This window comes from Colobus angolensis, unplaced genomic scaffold (assembly GCF_000951035.1).
Source record: "Colobus angolensis palliatus isolate OR3802 unplaced genomic scaffold, Cang.pa_1.0 Scaffold13, whole genome shotgun sequence".
Classification (NCBI taxonomy): Eukaryota; Metazoa; Chordata; class Mammalia; order Primates; family Cercopithecidae; genus Colobus; species Colobus angolensis.
Genome location: NW_012114252.1, coordinates 13,381,347 through 13,397,239, shown reverse-complemented (window position 1 = coordinate 13,397,239; position 15,893 = coordinate 13,381,347). Strand labels below are relative to the sequence as shown.

The window sequence follows — 15,893 nt, the reverse complement described above, 5'->3', positions numbered from 1 at the left end:
AAAAACAAAACTCTTTACCCATTGAACAACACAACTCCCTTTTTCCCCTTTCCCCCATCCCTGGAAACATATGAGCAGTTTACTAACGTCCTTATTCAAGTAATCTGCCCTAGTTGTTTAAATATGAATGTGAACTCCAACCCAAGAGATCTCTGTGGACAAGTGATTATTAACAGCTCTGTCATCATAAGCTATATAGTCCGTGCTGATAAAACACAAGCAAGTCACTCATTTACTGATTTTTTTTTTCTGCTGTGAATATGTTTGCCAGAGTTCAATTTTGGGGATTATTTCTCAAGTCCAACACTAACAGTGTTTTATATTTTACAAAATTTATCTTTACATACATTTACTAACAAAGTATTACATGCATGTGTATATTTTTTCTCATAACACTAAATTTGGCCTGAAAGACTGTTTAAAAGGAGAGGGAAAGGGGGATTTCTCTTAAGATTTTTCATACTTTTTCATCAATCTCAACTTGTTTCCTAGTCTTGTTCATGACCAGGTTAAACTGTTTACCAACATTCTACTACCTTCTACGGGACTTTCCATTCTAACCTAATCTTGTAATATTCTCGGTGGAAAACAGGCTTATATTCCTGGTGATGTTTTCCCTTCAGGGCATTTCTCTCATCTATCCTTCCTAGTCCTAGCCTTCGTGGCCTCACATGTTATACTATTAACATGTAGTTACACAGATTTGTTGTTGAAACAAAGCTTAAATCTAAGTGATTAGAAGCACAAACGAGCAAAGGCTTCTTTTCAAAGAAACTAAAATGAGTGTTTTTGACTTTAATGTCTCTTCTCCATTATTCCCTACAAACTAACTATTTCAAATTTATCTTTATAAAAGTTCCTTTTGTTAAGAAATCATCCATGGCTTATCTTTAACTCAGAAAACAAAATTAATATGGAGCCTGATATCTAAGAAACAGATCATGACATGTGTTATAAGGAAACAGCATGAATGTTGAGTCTGACTCTTCGGCTTCAATACAAGATCTTCTGCTTCTTAGCCATGTGACATTGGCAGGTTTCTTGGCTTCTCTGAGCCTCCCTTTAGACAAGCTACTCTACTCTTCATTACCCACATTCCAGAGACGCTTTGCTGTAATCCTTTCAAAGACCCTTCACCCCCTGCAACACTTCATATTCCCTCCCTTAAGACCCAGGACCTTAGTAAAGCATTTTGGTGATCATTACCTCCTTTCATGGTTAATTACTGATTCATAGCCATCATGTGACAAACTGCCTAAGTTATTTCACATTTTTCTGTGTAGTCCCCTCTCCTCAACTGGATTGTAAACCTTGGGAAAACAGAGACCATGTTGTGTGCATCTGTTTCTCAGCCTACAGCGAAGGGTCCAATATCTATTAAATAAGTGATAAAAATATATTTCTAAAATGTCATACAAAGGAATTTTAAAAACCCCAATCAGAGTCAGTAACACAGAAAAGTTGTCATGAATTAAACTTGTTTTCAGTAGACTAGGAACTGTATTTTAAGATAACCAAATAGCCCCAGTTGATCAATGAAAGCTACAGAAGAAGGCTGGGTAATAAAAGTTAAAAAAAAAAAAATGGAATTTTGAAATGTAACCATTTTGCAACAAATATTCAGACAAGGATCATCAATGAGTTTGGGTTGTCAATACATTTGGCTAAAACCGTAAGGTAAGAAGCTGATGGAACCTGGCTATTACCTAATGCCACTCTGTCACCCTAATGATTACTTGAGGGTAGCAGACGGGAGAAAAAGAACTCGTCAATGTAGAATACAACTGTCACCACCTTACCCCAGTAATCACTTAGAATTGCTAAGATTAGATAATCAGATACCATGTGCCTTCTGATGTGAAACGTTTGAAGTATGAGGGCCCACTTAAGCAGCGTTCTTGCATAAAATGTTGTACTGGAATTTAACCAAGTCTTTGGTTAAACTTTCAGTTTACAGGAAATATTGAGGTTAGATGAATAATTTAGGAAACTAAAACGAAAAAACAAATCTGGAATGTAGGACATTCTACAAAATATCTGGCCAAGTCTCTTCAATGAGTCAATCTTTACAATTCTCATTTGTTGATTAAAATAAATAGAATTTTAAAAAGAAAAGGGGGAAAGTGGGGTGGAGACTGTCCTAGATTGAGACAATTATGGGTCATGACACACACACATGTGGTTCACAACTGGGTCCCACTTTGAACAAACAGATGTGAAGACCTTTTCAGAACAATCTGGGAAATGTGAATTTAGCCTGGGAATTAGACACTAGGGAAATATTGTTAATCTTATTAGGTATGACAAAAGTATTGTGGTTAAGTAGAAAAAAGTCATTTTTTAGAGATGCATACTTAGGTAACTTGAGATTAAATATGATAAAAATCAGTCACTTGAAAATTCTTCAGCAATGAAAAGCTAAATATGTAACTACATCAAAAGGTTAATCATTGTTAAATCTAGATGGCAGTTATGTGGAGTCACACAGATGACTCTAATGACCAGCCGAGTTTGGGAAAGACCAGCATAGCACATGATTAATCTACTTCAAACATCTGTGGTAGACTTTAAAGATTCAGAAATCCTGGTAATAATTTTAGAAAGAAAAATATGATACATATAATGTATTAATTTGTAAAGTGCTAAGTTATTGCCAACATGTAGTACATATTTCAAAAATGAAAAAAATAAAAACTGATAACGTCACCATCGTCTAACGTCTAATACTTTCCGCTGTTTAATATCTTCAAGAGGAGAATGCTGAGGACGTTCCTTCTGACATCTTCCCTTTTTATCTGAAGTTTTTCTCTTGGAAACTTGTTTCTTTGCATTGCCTAGAATACAAGAGTATAAAATAAGCAGAATGCTTAAGATGAAGTAAACTGAAATGACAAAAATTATACACCAAAATTCAGAAGTAACTGCCTTAATAATTCTGCTGAGAAAGCATAAAGAAAAAATAACAACAAATAAATAACTGCCACTGGTTCTAAAAATGATATTTGCAAACACAGTGAAGTAATACATGTATTTTCAATAATAGTCCCCCACCTTAAACAGAAAGAGAGAATAAAAACAAATTTAAACAACCATGAATTCTATTTCGTGTCACGTTCTTATACTCCAACTCCAGAGCTAGTCACTTAGTTGGTGAAACGGTCAATCACTAAATCTTTAGCCATGTCTAGAAAATCAAATTATCGACAGTAAAAAATTTAACTAGACCACTTTCCAGAAAATGATGGCTTTCTATAAAACAATAAAACCAAATTAATGCAACTCTGTTAAGAAAGTAAAAGCACCAGATCCAATAATGTGATGATGTGATGTTTAAAAATATCTCTGGACTTCCAGAGACAACAGAATGAATGAAGAACGATGCACATATGTACATTACAAAAATGCAAGTTTAGCACAGAAACTAGAATGAAAAGCAAAGTCTCCTGTGTGCATATATGCATGTGTGTATGCATGTACCTACACACACTCATACATGCACACACACACATACATTCTCCAAAAGACCCTCAAGACAAACAACAAGCCGGGCGCGGTGGCTCACGCCTGTAATCCCAGCACTTTGGGAGGCTGAGGCGGGCGGATCACAAGGTCAGGAGATTGAGACCATCCTGGCTAACACGGTGAAACCCCGTCTCTACTAAAAATACAAAAAAATTGGCCGGGCGCGGTGGCAGGCGCCTGTGGTCCCAGCTACTCGGGAGGCTGAGGCAGGAGAATGGCGTGGGCCCGGGAGGCGGAGCTTGCAGTGAGGTGAGATCTGGCCACTGCACTACAGCCTGGGTGACAGAGCAAGACTCTGCCTCAAAAAAAAAAAAAAAAAAGACAAACAACAGTGGTTACTACTGGGGAAGGGAGAACTGGGAGCTAGACAAAAGGGAGCCAAAAGTAAGAGTGAGAATTTGTACTTTTTAATTTTTTTAATTGTTGTGAGTACATAGTAGGTGTACATGCTTATGGGGTACATGAGATGTTTTGCTACAGGCATGCAATGTGAAAAAAACCACATCATAGAGAATGGGGTATCCATCCCTATACTTTTTATATGTTTTATTTCTAAATTGTTAGTGAAATATCTAGTAAAAAAAAGGTATATAAAGTAAAATATCAATAAATAACATCCAAGCCTCATTTTATTAAAATACTATTAAGATTTCAGATAGCTATGCTCAAATACTTTAATCTTTCACACATATTCTATTTTCCAACAGTTCTGTTATAAAAATTAACTGAAGGCTAATGTTCATTTTTATGAGTCATTCATAAATTATAAAACAGATTATATACATATGCGCCTAATAAGCAAACATAGAAAGAGATTGGTTTTATTCCTTCAAGATACTCTACACTGAAACCATTTGGCACCCAGGAACAGCTGGAACTCAGGAACTATTATTACCAGGGAATTTCTGTAAAAATGTAATAATAATGAAGACTATAAAGTCAAGAAACAATGTTTCACCTTCCTTTTAATTATTCTTTTTGTTTGTTTGTTTGTTTTGAGACAAGGTCTTGCTCTGTTGCCCAGACAAGAGTGCAGTGATGCAATCGCCAGTCATTGCAACCTCAGTCTCCGGGGCTCAAGCAATCCTCCTACTCAGCCTTGGGAGTACCTGGGACCACAAGTGCATGTGACCATGCCCAGCTAATTTTTGTATTTTTAATAAAGTTGGGGTCTCGCTCTGTTGCCCAGGTTGGTCTCAAACTCCTGAGCTCAAGCAATCCACCTGCCTCAACCTCACAAAATGCTGAGATTACAAGTGTGAGCCACCGTGCTCAACCCTTTTAATTATTTTTTCTAAGTTTTCACAGAGAACACACTTTTCACAGAGCTGAACATTACTGGCAAAGGTGAGCAATTGCGCCAAATCTCATTGTGCCAAATTTCCTTGACTGGTAAAATGACTCTTAGAGAGTCAGATGACAGAAGAATGAGTTTCTCACATTTCTTGAGATGTCTTCACTGCCTAATAATGACTTAATTCCCTAAGTAGTTTTCCCAGCCACTTAAAATTTTAAGGCTAATGAAACATGGAAATGTGTGACCTTGATAGGCTCTGCAAACAGTCTGTACTCACACTTTCCTCTAGGGTTCCATGACCTTGCCCCCATTCTCTTTTTGCTGAATCTAGGATTGCCCCTGGGATCAATGAGCATATACGGTCCAAATGAGCATACTTCATAAAATCTCCACACTGCCACAGAAAGAGCAGGTCCCACAGGCAAAAGTTGATTCGATTTGAGGGAAAGAAGCCACATCAAAGTGAAAGCTCAGTTTGAGATCGGAACATAAAAGAGCAACACCTGCACCTTCTGCCTCCCATCACATCAGCTCCAAGAACCTTCGCTCACTGCTCCTTCTCATTACCGAGTTCCTTCTTCCATTCCTCACCCTACCCACAGCACACACAGCCTCAACACCAAACACACACACACACACACACAAACACAAATATATGTATTCACCACACTTTTAGAAAAAGGTATGAGAGAGCAAATAAAAGCAGAAAATCCACTGTCTTTTTTTACTGGAAGAACCAAAGGACAGAGTCCTGTGCAATCACCATCACTGAAAGTGAGGTGAGAGGGAACCCATAAAGAAGACAGCCACAGAGAAGAGGGAGCCCAAATTCTGCATTTAAATTTGGCCCAAATCTTGGACTGACCCCTGGACCATGCATGCAAGGAGCAAACCCAAGCAACACAGCTAAAGGAACTGAACTGAGATGGTTGGAGCTGTACCAAGGAGACAGAATTTACAGTTTTAGTTCAACCAAATTAACTGCCTCTCAAAACCAAAAAAAAAAAATCGACACTTTGAAGGAATAGACCAGAGCTGCCATAACACAATAGTCCCACTATCTAGGATACAATGAAATATTATAGAACATGTAAGGAAACTGAAAAATATGGCTTATTCTCAAGAAAAAAGATAAGGCCTACTCTGAGATTAGCCAGATTTTGAAATTTGCAGATAAGACATTAAAGTAGATATTATGACTATGCATTATGACATAGATAAAATGCTCTTGTAATAAATGAAAAATATAGCAAATCTCAGATAAGAAATAGAAGCTATAAAAATGTAAATTCTAGAACTAAAATAAGTAGATGGAAAAATATCTGCCATGCAAACATATTAATAAAGCTGAGGAGCTTTATTAATATCAAACAAAGTAACTTTCAGGCAAGAAAAATTTCCAGGAATAATGAAATATATTTCATAATGATAAAAGGGTCAATTCAGGAAGAAGGCATAAATCTCATAAATGTGTGTGAACTTAATAACAGAGCTTCAAATTACATTTTTTAAAAAATTAACAGAATTAAGTGCAGTGCAGGAGGCACCAGGAATCTGTCTGAAAGTAACTGAAAGTGGGTGGGGATTAAGCAGTATAGGAACAGAGCTTTTATATATAGATAACAAGTAGCAAAATGACAAAAGTCTCTCCTTATCAGTGATTACTTTAAATGTAAATGGATTAAATTCTCCACTCAAAATGCAGACATTGGTAGAATGGGTTTTAAAAAATATGTTTTTGTATATGTGGGTTCACACACAAAAAAAGAAACAGAAAAAATTAGCTAACTCTATGCTTTCTCTGAAACACTCACTTTAGATCTGGAAATACAAATAGGCTGAAAGTAAAAGGATGGAAATAGGTATCCAAAGCAAACAGCATCCAGAAGAGAGCAGGGGTAGCTATAAATAAACGAGTCATAAAAAGACAAACACTGTATGATTTCACTTATATAAGGTACCTGGAGTAGTCAAATTCACAGTGACAAGAAGTAAAATGGTGGTTTCGAGGGAGTGTGAGGAGAAGGAATGAGGATTTATTGTTTAATGGGTACAAAGTTTATTTTGTAAGATGAAAAGAGATTTGGAGATGAATGGTGATGATGGCTGCACAACAACGTGAATGGACTTAATGCCTCTAAACTGTACATGTAAAAATGGTTAAGATGGTAAATTTTCTGTTATTAAACACGTATTAGTTTTTTAAAAAGAAATTAAATGGAGAAAAGACAACTTCACAATCACAGTTGAAGATTTTTAACACCCTTCTTTCGGCAATTGGTAGAAAAGACACAAGTTAAGCAGAGACACAAAAGATGTGAATGACACTTTCAGACACTTTGACATAATTAATATTTATAGATACTCCCAATGACTGCAGAATGCACATTCTTTTCAAGTGCACATGGTACATTCACCAAGATAGACCATATGTTGGGTCATAAAACAAGTCTCAGTACATTTAAAAAGACTGAGAGCATATGCCCTCTGTCCACAATGGAACTAAACTAGAAATCAATATTTAGAAAAACTATTAAATATCTAGATATTAAACAGCATACATCTAAGTAATACATGTATCAAAGAATAAATTGCAAAGGAAATTAGAAAATATTTCAAATTAAATAATAATAATAAGCATATCAAATTTGTGGGCTGCAGCTACAGCAGTACTTAAAGACTAATTTGGGGTATTATATGCTTATGATAGAAAAGTCTAAAATCAATAATCTAAGCTTCCATCTTAAGAAGTCAGAAAATGAAGAACAAAGTAAACCCAAAGTAAGTCAGAGGAAGGATATAATAAAGAGCAGAAACCAATGAAATAGAAAACAAACAATTGAGAAAATTAACAAAGCTAAAGCTGGTTATTTGAAAAGATGAACAAAATTGATAAACTCCTAGCTAGACTGATCAGTTTTTAAAAAATAGAGAAAATAAATTAATTACTAGTGTTAGGATGCAAAAGGAGTTGTCAATAAAGATTCCTTAGATGTTAGACGGGTAACATTAACTTTAAGCCCCCAAATTTGACAACTTAAATGACATGGACAAATTAAAATTTGTCAGAAATTAACAGAAATCAAGACAACTCCATAATTATACACAGAGATTTTAATATCTCTCTGAAAATCCTCAGAAAACAGGAGGAAAAAACACTTCCCAACTTTTCTTAGAAGATTTGCATAGCCCTAATTCCAGAACTGGACAAAGGCATTAGACAAAAAGAAAACTGCAGGCTCATTACTTACAAATTTAGACAAAAAAGCAAAATCCCCCTCCTACCTTTGAGAATTACAAATTTACATAACATTCTATGAAACAAGTCGATCTTGCAGATGAACGAGCAGAAGCATTAAGGTTTTACAAAATCATCAAAGAAGCCTAGAAGTAAAATACAAATTCTAGTTTGACCTGTTATTAACTCTGCAACTTCGGTCTAGAAATTTATCCCCTCTAAGCCTCGATTTCTTCACCTACAAATGGGGGTAGCAGTACCTGCCTCACAAAATTCCTGTATTACTTTGAATTCAAAAGAAAGAAGTATAAAGTATTTCTATCTGCCATAGGACCACCCCATTGCAACTGTGAAAGTTATGCACAACCTAGGTAAAGAGCATCCTCTGAAACTGAGCAGTATACAACCCACTCAGTGGTACATGGAGGCTTTGCTAGGTGCCTAAAAAATTTTAACAAAAAAAAAGCTAAAACATTATATAGTAGGAAAAAGAGATGTTTGGTCAGGAAATATGACTTCATGTGCCTATAAAACTATGAAACAGTAGTAAGTTGTTCTAGCCATATTGTTAACCTTTTCTAAGCTATCATCTGTTTATAATATTGTACAATATTCTTAGATTTTCAAAGCTCTCAAAATAATTTAATACAAAGGTTATGCTTGAAGTTTCCAGTGGAAACCCTGTAATGAACTACGTGCCCTATGTCAAGGTTACTTTCCCAAAACTACAGTGACAGACAAGATGATAGCCATGTTCCTTATTTAGTATTATAAAAGGAAACTATGTGTAATGGCAAGATTAAACAAGACATAGTGTATGTTTTCTCATTATTTTCACATATGAACCTCATGGCTCCCTCCTTACCTGTTTTGTATTTTGAATTTGTGGTCACCCCATCAAATTCAGATTTATCAATTTCCCATGCAAGAGGTAGCTTGCCCAGGCTGTTGGATAAGTTTTCCAAGCTATTTTCTTCATTGTAGATGATTTCCGATGTACTAGTCGGGATACCAATGTATCTTGATGAATTATTTCCAGCAGATAAAGAGGTACTATCAGGGAGACAAGAAGAGCGGGATGGATTTGGAGTTTTATAGACTGAGGTCGCCTGGTTGAGGAAGGCATAGTCCGAACAGATGGCATAAATTTTTTCCCGAGTATGAGTCACTGGACAACTCCATGGATAATGACCATCTCCTTTGGGACCCAAGGGTGCTCCTGAGGCACTTGTGCAGAAAGATTTTACAGCACCTTGTAGATTCTCTTCAGGTGACTGTCTCTCAGATTTGTGCTCACCATTTCCAGAATCATTTGACCTTTCTGTTTCTGCAACGTTAGGCATTGAATGCAGTGTAAAATTTCTATTACTAGAAAGAACTTGCAACTCTTTCTTGATAAACAACTTTGACAATTGTTTACAGCATGCTATAAAAGCTTGAGAGTCACAAAATGAGCTCCTAAGAGAAAGGAAAAAGAATGATCAACAATCCACCAGATACACAAACAGCACTAAAAAGCACAGCAAGTTTTATGCATACATATGCCTTCATTCTATATTAAGTTTACAACTACTATATGACTGGAGTAATGATCACTATCTTATTTTTTAAATTAGTCTAAAATAATGCATGAAATTATTTTTAAATAATTAAAAAGTAAATAGCACCCCCCCTTTTTTTTTTCTTTTGAGATGGAGTTTCACTCTTGTTGCCCAGGCTGGAGTGCAATGGCGCGATCTTGGCTCACTGCAACCTCCACCTCCCGGGTTCAAGTGTTTCTCCTGCCTCAGCCTCCCAAGTAGCTGGGATTACAGGCATGCACCACCACACCCGGCTAATTTTGCATTTTTAGTAGAGATGGGATTTCTCCATCTTGGTCAGACTGTTCTCAAACTCCCAACCTCAAGTGATCCGCCCACCACTGCCTCTCAAAGTGCTGGAATTACAGGCGTGAGCCACCATGTCCGACCAGCAAATAGCCCAAGTTTTAAAAATGGGCAAAGTATCTGAATAGTGTCTTCTTCAAAATCAGTATAGAAATTGCCAATAAGGCCAGGCGCAGTCACTCACACCTGTAATCCAGCACTTTGGGAGGCCAAGGCTGGCGGATCACTTGGGGTCAGGAGTTCAACACCAGCCTGGCCAACATGGTGAACCCCCGTCTCTTCTAAAAATACAAAAATTAGCCAGGCGTGGTGGCACGTGCCTGTAGTCCCAGCTACTAGGGAGGCTGAGACATGAGAATCGCTTGAACCTGGGAGGTAGAGTTTGCAGTGAGCTGAGATCGCGCCACTACACTCCAGCCTGGGCAACAGAGTGACACTCTGTCTCAAAAATAAAATAAAATAAAATAAAATAAAATAACATAAAATAAAATAAAATAAAATAAAATGCCAATAAGCACATAAAAAGATGCTCAGTACCAGCACATGAAAAGATGCTCGGTATCATTGGCCATCATAGAAATACAAATCAAAACCACAATGAGATAACACCTCACACCCACTAGAATGGCTATAATCAAAAAGGTAAGAAAAAGTGGTGGTGAGGATGTGGAGAAATCATAACCCTCATACACTGCTAGTGGAAATGTAAAACGGTCCAGTTGTTTGGAAAACAGTTCTTCCAACAACTAAACAGAGTTACCATATGGTCCAGCAATTTCATGTCTAGGTATATATCCATGACAGACGAAAATACATCTTCACACAAATGTTAATAGCAGCATTATTCATAATGACCAAAAAATGGAAACAACCCAAATGTCTATCAATTGATGAACATATAAATAAAATGTGGTATATCAATACAATGGAATATTGCTTGGCAATGAAAAGAAATGAAGTACTGACCCATGCTACAACATGGATGAACCCTGAAAACATTATAGTGAGTAAAAGAAGATGGTCACAAAGGATCAGATAATGTATTATTCTATTTATATAACATGTCCAGAACAGGCAAATCTATGGGGACAGAAGGTAGATTCACGGTTGCCTAGGGCTTGAGGTTTGGGGGTGATGGAGTTTCTTTTTGTAATAATAATATTCTATAAATGATTGTGGCAATGAACACACGACTTTGTAAATACACTAAAAGCCAATGAATTGCATAACTTAATGGGTAAACTATACAGTGTGTGAATTATACCTCCATAAAGTTGTCTAAAAAATAATGCATTAGCAAGATTTTTTAAGTACATAGGCATAAAGGATACATAATGAATAATGACCACAGATTTAAATCAACAAAGAATACAGAAAGGAAATTTTTCAAAGATTCATCACCTGACAGAAAAATGGATCCAATCAAGGTGTCACTAACTTCTGATCAGTTTCAGGAAAAACTGAATTTCAAGTCTAAACTGATTCCTTTAGGGAAGAAAACAGAAAGCTTAAATAGCAACTGAGGGCATGCAAGGAAGCCGAAGATTTATACCAGAGGAAGTCCTTGGTGAATTGAACCATCCCAGGTCACGCAGCAGACAACCCCAGGCAGGTGCCCAGGCGGGGTATGTGGGTTTCTCAGGGCTCCAGCAACAGAGCATCAGTCGAGAGATTCAATCCACCCTGGGTGATCAGTTGGACTTTTACGAGTTAATATCTCTGCCCATTTGCTTACTTAAAAAATTTGAAATAAAAATAACTGTAATGGGTTACAAAAAAATAGTATCAAAACCATCACACAAATATTGAACAACAAAAGCCTATGACTTAAGCTGCAAGAAATAGAAGATAATTCATGCAAGAGCCCCCTCGGTTATCCTGATCTGTGAGGAGAAACTAGCAAAGGTATTGCATGGCTTTCATGGAATTTAAGGAAACAGAGCTGCATATTAGGACTCCACATGTGCTAGGCAAAATTCCATTTTCTTTACTTAAAAAATGCTCCTAAAGCATGCTTTTTCTCTATTCAAACCTTCAGTTTTTAGGCCTGGTGTGGTGGCTCACGACTGTAATCCCAGCACATTGGGAGGCTGAGGCAGGTGGCTCATTTGAGGTCAGGAGTTCGAGACTAGCCTGGCCAACATGGTAAAACCCCATCTCAACTGAAAATTTAAAAATTAGCCAGGCGGTAGTGACGTGTGCCTGTAATCCCAGCTACTCTGGAGGCTGAGGCAGGAGAATTGTTTGAGCCTGGAAGGCGGAGGTTGCGGTGAGCCAAGATTACACCACTGCACTCCAGCCTGGGTGACCTGCACTCCATCCTGTCTCAAACAAAAACAAAAAGAAAAACCCTTCAGTTTTAAAATAATTTGTGCAGACTTTATAGTTGTTTGCAGGAGGGTCAGTTGGATAGGAACATTACCACAAAAGGTGGAACTTCCCGTGGTTTCATTTGAAAATTTTCACTTTCTTTTGGTAAAAACAATCTTGGAGTAGGTGTAGTGGGTCCTCAGGTAGAAGTGCTGATGGTCTCTCCTTATTCATCTGGTGGTGCAATGATAATGGCAGAGGGAAGCTCAGTACCTGGCATTGTTCAGACCAAACTCTTATCTTTTTGGAAGACAGAGTTGCTCTGATTCTTAGCATGTGTCCTAACAGCATTTTCTACTTTTCATCTGTGATCTTCATGCCTTTCTCTACATCAGTGTGGTGGACAGAGAGGTAGGTATTTGTGGTATTGGGGTCGTGGGGGTGGGCTGTGGGAGGTGAGGAATGAAAGAGCATGTGGTCTGGGTGAGAAGCAACAGGCAAAGGTTATTGGAGTGAGTCTGGTAGGGAGACAGAAATGTTCCAGGCACTGCCCCTTTTATATCCTCATCTCAGACTTGGCTTCCACTTTCCCAGGGCTTCCTTCCTCACACTGAATGGAATTTTGCCTGTGGGACCAGCTCTCTGTGTGACAGTGTAAGGATCTGATTTGATTCGATTTGATTTTTTTGAGATGGAATCTCGCCCTGTTGCCCAGGCTATAGTGCAATGGCGGGATCTCAGCTCACTGCAACTTCTGCCTCCTAGGTTTAAGAGATTCTCCTGCCTCAGCCTCTGGACTAGCTGGAATTACAGGCAGGTGCCACCATGCCTGGCTAATTTTTGTATTTTTAGTAGAGATGGGGTTTCACCATGTTGGCCAGGCTGGTCTGGAACTCCTGACCTCAGGTGATCTGCTGGCCTCGGCCTCCCAAAGTGCTGGGATTACAGGCATGAGCCAGTGCACCCAGCAGGGATTGTAAAAGTATGCTCATTTGGAACATATATAGAATAATCTTTTTTTTTTTTTTTTTAAAGAAACTGGGTCTTGCCATGTTGCCTAGGCTAGTCTTGACCTCTTGGCCTCAAGCAATCCTCCCACCTCAGCCTCCCAAATTGCTGCCATTACAGGCACAAGCCACCATGCCCAGCCATGGAGAATATTCTTATGAAAAACATAGGCAAAGGGAAATGGCTGCATTTAAGCACAAAAGTTGGGGGTAAGCTTCCTGGAAGCTAAAGATAGAACACAGCACTCAATTAATATAAAGTATAACAGTGTGGGCCAGGCATGGTGGCTCATACCTGTAATATCTGTGCTTTGGGAGGCTGAGGCGAAAGAATCGCTTGAGGCCAGGAGTTTGAGGCTGCACAGTGAGCTATGATCACAACACTGCACTCCAGCCTGGGCAACAAAGCAAGACTCTGTCTCAAAAAAAAAGGAAAGAAAGACAGAAAAAAGTAACAGTCTGGTTTTATTTGTGTTTTTGGTTTGTTGGCTTTTAAATAATGGTCACTGAACAAGATGATCTCTTTGGTCGAAGTTTTAGCAAAAAAAAATGAAGATCATCAACATAAGGATGCATTTTATATTGACTGTCACTAAAATCCAAGGGCATGAAACATTCTCATTGGAAACTATATTTATGTAAATTTCTCTTTGAAAATGTAATATTCATAGATTTTATAAGTAAAACATTACAAAAAAACGCAAAGTACCAAAAGAAATTACAGGAAAATGGAAATTACCCAAATCCCACGACCCAAACACTGCTAGTGTTTACTTTCTTTCCACACTGTCTCACGTCTATTTTCTCACTACAGTGAGAGTCCGAAGAGGCAAAGGGGGCTTCTATTATTGCATCCTCAGTACTTTGCTCAGATTCTAGCTTTCTTAAAGTACACTAAGCACAATGTATTACTGATAATACTAATAACAGAATCATTATAGACAATACTGAGATATAGAGAGGCAGTTTGTCCCTCCACTTAATAGACTGAGCTGTCACTGTTTTGACTCATCTTGTAACTCCTTTTGTTTCTCTATTTATAAACCATTCCCAGTGAGTTGACACTTCTAACCGGACCTGTGCAGAGATATTCGAAAATAAAGTTTGCTACATATATATGATCACAGAACTCCTCTGATGGTCCCTAGATCTACGTGGTTAGCTCCATCTCATTCCCTTCCCCCACCCCCAAGCTCCACATTACTTTTTGGTTCTCCCAATACTGTCTCCCTTACTTAGTTAATTCCCATTCATCTTTCCAACATCAGCTCAAATGTCACTTTCTGGGGGAAACTTTCTTGGCTTCTCAAACTAGGCCAGGTCACCCAGTAGAGACTCCAGTACCTTCCTCGCACAGGTCTTACCAGGTGGCAATTTTACACTTAATTCTGTGCGTATCTGTTTATATGATCAACGTCTGCATCCTGCAAGTCTGGTTTTCCAGATTATTGTATCCCCAGGGCCTAGCATTTGTAGACGTCTCATTCAACAGATAACTTTTAAGTGTTTGCATCATGTCAGGCATTACTGTAGGCCCTCATTTTGATTGATTGAGGTTCCCTCTTCCAGGCAAGTGAGATGTTGCTATATTAAGATTTACTACTAAGCCGGCAAGGTAGCTCATGCCTGTAATCCCAGCACTTTGGGAGGCTGAGGCGGGTGGATCATCTGAGGTCAGGAGTTTGAGGCCAGCCTGGCCAACATGGTGAGACCCGTTTCTACTGAAAAAAAAAAAAAAAAATACAAAATTAGCCGTGCGTGGTGGCGCATGCCTGTAGGCCCAGCTACTCAGGAGGCAAGGCTGGAGAATCGCTTGAACACGAGAGGCGGAGGTTGCAGTGGGCTGAGATTGAGCCATTGCATTCCAGCCTGGGCGATAAGAGCAAAACTCCGTCTCAAAAAAAAAAAAAAAAAGATTTACTACTAAGAATTACTGCAGGACCTCAGGCTCAACTAATAGCTTACACATAAAATCACGTCATAAGCAATAGAAATATGTTTTGCTCGTATGCAAAGCAAAAATTTATAAAATGGCAAGCATTAAAAGCACCGCCAGGGTCACAATTGTTCACAGTCACTGAAAGAAGTGTTCTGTAAAATAAACGTCCATTTGTAAAGCCAATCTTCATCGCCTAGGTTATAGACTTTTCTGGTTATATTTTGTCTATATTCTCAAGTATCAAGTTTATGAGAGAACCAAACATCTCTACAACCCTCTTCAGTAAAGCCTTTTCATATGACAAAATACCCTGATCCATATTCTGTATAGAAGACAACTGAGGAGCAGGGGCACTCCGGTGACCTCGTAAAGGTCGAATATGTGCCGGAGGGCGAGACCAGAGGCGCACAGCCCCCCGCCGAGCTGATGCCACCCTTCCCACCCAGTGTCCTCCGGCGCCCTCCAGGCCCCTTCCTCCCCTTCAGACCTGCGGGTCCCCAGCGCCAAGGCGCCCGCCTGTCAAAAGATACCGGGAGTCCTCCGCGCCCGGCGCCGGCCTCCAGCCCGCGCTCCTGGGGAGGCCGGGAGCGTTCCCACCACCGTCCTCTGACAAGCTCGTGGCTCGGCCAGCTCGGAGTCCGCCAGAACTGGGGAGACAGTCGCGCAGGCCAAGCCGCGGCCGCGCAGAACCAGT

The 15,893-nt window shown here is 38.8% G+C and overlaps 1 protein-coding gene across 2 annotated transcripts in view; it reads right to left on the bottom strand.

Annotated features, from left to right (window-relative positions):
- BIVM (basic, immunoglobulin-like variable motif containing) overlaps positions 1 to 15,893 on the bottom strand; it is a 44,952-nt gene that overhangs the window by 20,832 nt on the left and 8,227 nt on the right. The window contains exons 2-4 of one of the 2 annotated variants that reach the window (XM_011933861.1): positions 11,345 to 11,428; positions 8,923 to 9,515; positions 2,708 to 2,834 (exon numbers count right to left, since the gene is read on the bottom strand). In XM_011933861.1, the coding sequence (XP_011789251.1) occupies positions 2,708 to 2,834; positions 8,923 to 9,400 (605 nt within the window). In that variant the 5' untranslated portion in view covers positions 9,401 to 9,515; positions 11,345 to 11,428. Of the gene's footprint in view, positions 1 to 2,707; positions 2,835 to 8,922; positions 9,516 to 11,344; positions 11,429 to 11,495; positions 11,678 to 15,893 lie in introns of both variants that reach the window. The other variant, XM_011933860.1, reaches the window with a different exon arrangement.